General features: G+C 33.8%; 1 protein-coding gene across 1 annotated transcript; it reads right to left on the bottom strand.

The window, feature by feature from the left end:
- Positions 1 to 4,236: 4,236 nt before the first annotated feature.
- LOC140814197 (large ribosomal subunit protein eL24-like) lies at positions 4,237 to 6,334 on the bottom strand. The gene is made up of 5 exons (XM_073173102.1): positions 6,225 to 6,334; positions 5,287 to 5,362; positions 5,041 to 5,142; positions 4,823 to 4,971; positions 4,237 to 4,571 (listed from the first exon to the last, which is right to left on the bottom strand). Exons 1-5 carry the CDS (start codon positions 6,233 to 6,235, stop codon positions 4,421 to 4,423), a joined length of 489 nt encoding a protein of 162 aa, XP_073029203.1. The 5' UTR covers positions 6,236 to 6,334; the 3' UTR covers positions 4,237 to 4,420.
- Between the last annotated feature and the right edge of the window lie 436 nt (positions 6,335 to 6,770).

Genomic DNA, 6,770 nt, shown 5'->3' with positions numbered 1-6,770 from the left:
TTTTTTAATTCCGATAATTGATATATATTAAATTTTTCATTGTAATTACTATTTTGAGCCGATTGATGATATTGATAATTTTTTAGAATTTATTTGAGCATTATTTCGAATTTCCAGATTTTATATTGAGTATTGTCAATTTTTAGTGTTGATTATTTATTATTTGGATTTTTAGATGCTATAAATGCGAATTTATGGAATTTTGTAGGAATTTTGGAAAAATTCAGAATTATGTAAATCAAGGGATGTAAACGATCCAAACCAAGCCGAACAGTATTAGGCTTGAGCTTGGCTCGTTTAAGATTAATTCAAGCTCCAGCTCGAGCTCGAGCTCGATTCGAGCTTTTATCATCTGGCTCGAGTTTGGCTCGTTTAAGATTGATAGAGTTCGAGCTCGAGCTCGAGCTTTATTCGAGCTTTTATCATCAGGCTAGAATTCGACTTGTCTTGAAATTACTAAGCTTGTGAAAAGCTCGAGTTCGACTCGTTAAAAGCTCGTTTATCATTTTAATCAAGCCGAGCTCGAGCTTGGTTTATTAATAGCTCGTTTATCATATTTAACAAGCCTGACTTGAGCTCGGCTCGTTTTCGAGCTCGTAAAACATACAATTGAGCTCGAATTTGAGCTTGATTCGAGTTTGTTAAAATTAAATATATCTATGAACTAATTTTATATTAGACATAAAAGTTTAACTTTTATTAGTACTAATATTTTTATTTGTCAACTCAACAAATGAGTCAAGCTCGAGCTTACGAGCCACCTAAACGAGCCGAGTTCGAGCTCGCGAGCCTATTAACGAACATGTTTGCGAGCTTACGAGCAGAATATGCTTAGGCCTGAGCTTGGTTTGATTAAGTTGTCGAGCTCAAAATCGAGCTTGAGCTTGGTTTGATATGATTAACAGACGAACTCAAACAAGCTTTTTATCGAGCCGAGCTCCTAATAGCTCGCGAACGGTTTGGTTTGTTTACATCCATAGACTAAATGGGATTTTCGAATTTATATTCAGTAGTGTTTTAGCTCTATGTTTTTGAAGGTATTAAATATTAAATACTATTGTTCTATGTTTTCATGAAGTCAATGTTTACATAGTTTTTATTTTAATTTTTGTTAGTTAATTATTTATTTTATTAAATACAGCATGCGACGGAGCCAGCCCCAGGTAATTTTAAATCCTGGCTCCGCCCCTGTCTCTAATGAATAAAGATTCATGTTGGCAAATAAAGATATTGGAACATGAGCACAAAAACTGTTACTGGAATTGTAAGGATAGAAGCATCAAGACAATTAGAACAATATTTTACCCAAATAATAAATCATTGTGTTGAATTGAAAAGGTCTGATGAAGGGCACTTCAATGATTCTAAAATTGATAGAAGATGATGACAAACAAAGATTTAAGAGACTTTATGTTTTTTTTTTTGGGCATGCAAAGATGATTTCAAGGATGCTTGTAGGCATGTGGTTGGTGTGAATGCTATTTTTTTGGGAATATTTCACCCTATATGTGGGGGCAGTGCCTTCATGTGTAGATCAAGGGTCCAGGTTTAGCCACAAGTACATGTGGTCCACTATTTTTTTTTTAAATCACAAATATGACTAAATCTGGACCATCTAAATCCTGTGGGGCAGTGCCAAAACAGATAGGATCGAACGAACCATTTTTTTGAAGACCAAGACATGATGACAGTTGTTGGCAGACAGTTGGGCTATATATATAAGACAGTTGGGCTATATATATAATAATAATAAATTAATAATAACATTTTCCCAATTGCTCATGACCTGGTTGAAGGTGAGAACAAGGCAATATTCCCAATGTTTGAATCTATCTGAAATTTGTGATGACTAGATTTCGATCGAAGAGGTCGAAGGATGAGAAACAGGATGGTGTCATTTGCCCGAGCATTGATGGAAATACTGTGTTTAAAACAATGATGTCTGATGAGATGCATTTTCAAATTATGGGGTTACACAATCTGCATTTTGTTAAACTAAGTGAGATTAGTTGAAGCTGCAGAAAATGGGAGTTGACTGGAATTCCATGCCCACGTATTATATGTACAATTTGATGGAAGAAAGAAAATCCAGAGGCTTATATAGATCATTATTTCTTGGACAATCCTCTCCCATTGAGCTAGCTTTTGGAGGTTGAGTTCCAGGTTCCAATCTTAACATTATTATAGTGTTGTATCGTACAAACGTTACTCACGATCAATCCTGCAAGTGAATGGACATGCGACTTAACCCTCCCTTACCACCGGTTTATAAAGAAAGAGTTGGTAGGATGACCAAGTTGAGAAGACGAGAACCTGATGAAGAACCAGCTTCGTACCAAACAAAATCGAAAAGGGGCGGAAAGAAATAACAAATGCAAGCGGTGTGGTGAATTTGGCTATAACAAAAAAGTTGTAGTAGACCTGAAAGTAATGTTGAGCAGGAACAAAAAATCCCACATAGTAATGTCGAGCAGGAACAAATAATCCCACAAAGTAGTATCGAGATGATGGAAAAAACATTGAAAGAATACAATGAAATGGATATAGGTGCGATGGAGTTAGCTCCACATGATTACAGTGAAATGGAGAGTGGTGAAGTTACAGAAGATAACAACAAAGTTTTGGATGAAAGATTCGTATCTGATAAGGCAGCAACACATGATGAATTGGCATTAAAAAAAAGTTACAAGTTAATACATTGGTGAACAAACAGTTGATTATGAAAGATGGAAATTTTTTTTGTAACAATGTCTCATTTAAGAGCTTCCTCGAATGACAAAAATCATCTAAAACATCCAAAAATTTTAAAAAAAAATGTTGTTAGTGCACAAGTATTGATGGTTTATGAAGACAGTCTTTAACTTAAAGATGTATTTTTTGAAGTGGTAGTTATGTATGTTTGTTCATGAGACTACTATTTTTTTGGTAAACTTGGATATCATTTGATTTGGAAATGTATAAAAACCTATATGCTATCCATGTTTTTTGGTTTGGTTTCGAAAACTGATATGTTTCATCCAAATCAAAAGAAAGAGAAGAAATGGCTGAAATCAAGGAAACACATGATTTCTGTTTTTCCGAGAGATGTAAATGAGATAACAAGTATTGAAATTAGGGAAAACTGCAAATGTTTAATTTTAATAATTTTTTTTATCAAAAGTGTTGATGTGACACTACACAAATCATCGTCACATCGCAAAAATGACTAATATTTTCTTTGTTAAACTGAAGTCACTGATATATCAGCGTGTGTATCTGTGTTCAACTTTTGATAAAAACAACTCAAAAGTATCAAAATCAATTCATGTCTGCGAATGCAGGATAGGCAACATGTTTATCCAAAAATGCTTCGCCTACTATATATAGAATAGTATGATTCGTGAGAAATGCCGCCAAAATTATCAACTCATGCATCTGCTTCATTCTAGTTCTTGTAAAACTCTAGGTTTTCCTTCAACAAAAACAACATATATTTTACTCCGCAGCAGAAAAAACATTAATAATTGAGATATGCAAATTCAAATCAAACTTTATACAACCACATAAATTAGATCATTAACAACCCATCATCTTTGAATGCAGTATAAAATAACAGCTAAACTCGAGCTTGCTCATTCGTTTCCTTTTCTAAGTATCAAAGATTATACAATATTCATGAATACCACTAAGATTTTATAAATAAATAAATAAATGAATTGGTTTTGTTATCTGGTGGTGGATGAAAGTTAATTCGCGAACTCTATGCTTCCTTACGTGTGGTTCATAGGTCCCATGATTTCCGATTTGGGAGAAACGGGAAGGAGATTGTGTTTCAGAAGTTTTAAATGGTGGAGAACTTTTTGAATATTAGGGAACAATTTGACAGTTCAAAAAGAGAAAAAGGATCATTTAGAAAACACTGGAACAAAATAAATATTATCCTATTTATATGAAAGCACACACGACACCAGTCTAGTCTGTCTCTATATAGTAGACCAAACGAGTATGAAATATTTTTAGATTCAAATTAAAACTATTTGAAATAATCTTTCTTTCATAATTTTATTTTTTCTGTACTTTTAGTAATTTTTTTAAAATCAATAGAGATAATAAAAAATATATTAACTAAATTAAAATATATAAATTTATGTTGTATCCTACATAAAAATGTATGTGCAAAATACTAATTTCAAATAAAGTAGATATGACCTTGAGAAAATATTTTAGTGTTGACTTTCTCTGTACAATCTCATCAGATCATAAGAGCTTACTTTTAAACATTAATAAGCCTTCATTGAAATTTAAAACTTACATCTTGTTGGAAATTGAGGAACAACACTGCTCCAAAATGTATCCCAAAATCTAAATTTTTTTTACAAACATTTCAAGGTATGAGGAAACTGAAATCTCTAAGCGACCAAAACATTTTGGAAGAGAAACACTAGCGCTTCCCGCCACCGCCTCCGATCTTAGGACCCTTTGGTTGAGCACCTCTCGAGACATTACTCTTGGTAGACTTCTGTTTAGACATCGATTCTACCTTTTTACCCTTCTTCTCATCCTTGGTTTTCTTGATTCTCTCCTTGATTTCACTGAAATCACAAATTACAAGTCATCAATGGTTCTCGAAATATGTCTTTACAAATTCTAGTTAATTCTTCTCTATCAAGCATTGACTGCAGTCATGGCTCCAATGGGAGGCCAAGAAATCAAAAGAATTTAGAATTTCATGCGTGGTTCTTCCAAGACTGCAAATCTTGCCGCCAAAAATTTTAGATTTTCTTTTCCTCCCAACTCCAGTGATCTGCCCAATACTGCAGAATGTTAAAAAGATTAAGCATACCGTAAAGCAGCTTCACGTGCAGCATCACGAACTTCTGGCTTCTCCGTTCTTCTCTTCTGGATAACTTCCAATGTGGCACCAACAATAGACCTTGAGTAAGGTTTCTTGGTGGATCTGCGCCTTTTCTTCATAGCTTCAGTAGCAATGTCCTGTTGATAATTGAGATGAAACATGAAGAATAAAAGCCACTGCATAGAAAAGGATTATCAAGTGTTTACTTTCTTGTGTTGTTTACGGTACACTGCAGTCCAGTTAAGCTTTGCAGGCCTCGGACGGTTGTGGAAATACCTCTTACATTTTGAATTGGCAAAAAGGAAAACCTAAACAGGCCAAAAGAACAACAACTCTTCTTTAGCATTACAAAGACCATAAGCAGTGAAGAGAAAAACTGATCGCTCTGTTTAAGGAGATGACTTTGCATAATCCCAAAGTCGTAACACACAAAACATCCCCCTTTGACACACCTGCGAGTCTGAGCGAATAAATCTTATACCCTTTCCAGGATATATCCTTGCACCACTAAGGCGACACAGCTCCGTCCTGATAATCCAAGGATCGAAAAAAAATTATTCAACCAAACATACATTATAGTATGGCCAACTTCAATTTACACAAAAATTGACAGGAAATCAAACGCATCAGGCACTAATATTAAGCAACCACCTGACACAAGTGCCATAACATAAGAAAAAATCAAATCAAAATACAAAGTGAACAGGTGCAAGACAAGAATCGTAAGGCAGAAATCTAGATCTTCCGTGCCAAGATTACAAGTTCAATTTCAGGAACATTTCCCTATTTGGACCTAAATAAACAAAATTTTCAGAAACATGTAGAAAATATATACTCCCCAGGGCACCATTTGAACTAAAACCAGTACTGCAATTGCACCATGTCCATCAGATACTTATCCACTACTCCTTTAGTTGCTAAACTTACTTTCTTCAACAGTTAGAAATCCAGTTGATCCAGCATCCATTTCTCCTACCCAATAATCCATTCAAACGCTACGACAGGCAGTAAGCACGGCATAGCAGCCAAATTCAGACCACATCACAAAGCTTGGTAATCCCATTTCCCAGTCAGCCCCTCATAAACAAATTAAAAAAGAAAATTTTAATAAATAAGCCTTCATTTTCCCACAAAACTTCGAGCGTAGAGCAAGATACAAACCATTGAAAATCAATAATTCGTGTAGATATCAATGTCGTTCCAAATGCAGATCTCTCCGTCAAAATTCAATCTTCAAATCAAAACATATCCCAACCATATAATGGATCTTCAGATTCAATCACAAACACAGACCAAAATAAAAAAATTACACATGGAGTATACTACTCTTTCACGATAATCACCTCGATATGTTTATCTGTAATTTACAAAGACAATTTCAAGAACTTACTTGAGAACCATGGTCGTTTGCCGCCGAGGAGATCGCCGCGCGTCTTTCACTTCCGCCGAAAGCTAAGTCTCTGACCTAGCCACATATATATATCGCTCTCTCTCCCAACATCTTATTGGGCTTATTGGTCTAGGTTTTGGAAACCGTGGGCTCATGTCCAAACTCCTGGGCTTCCATTGGCCCACATATTTATTATTTTATATTATAATATTTAAATTATTATTACTTAAGATTAATAATATTATTGTTTTTAAATATTTATTACTTAAAATTTAAGAGTAATAATATTATTGTTTTTAAATATTTATTACTTAAAATTATTTCTTCTTATTTTATGAGTATCATTTATTTATATTAAAATTCTATTATAAATTTGTGATGAAAAAGTACAATATAGAGAAAAAAGAACACTTTCATAAACTTTTTCAAATATGTAAAATAAATGCTTTATTTCATACATGAATAAGTATGATTATCATCATCCCACAAAGAATTATTAATTCAATATTACACTAAGTACTCTAATTAATATAGTCTTAACTTTAT

Source organism: Primulina eburnea, chromosome 15, assembly GCF_022965805.1.
Source record: "Primulina eburnea isolate SZY01 chromosome 15, ASM2296580v1, whole genome shotgun sequence".
NCBI classification, from domain to species: Eukaryota; Viridiplantae; Streptophyta; class Magnoliopsida; order Lamiales; family Gesneriaceae; genus Primulina; species Primulina eburnea.
The sequence above is the reverse complement of the archived record's forward strand: the minus strand, read 5'-3'. Positions and strand labels throughout refer to the sequence as shown.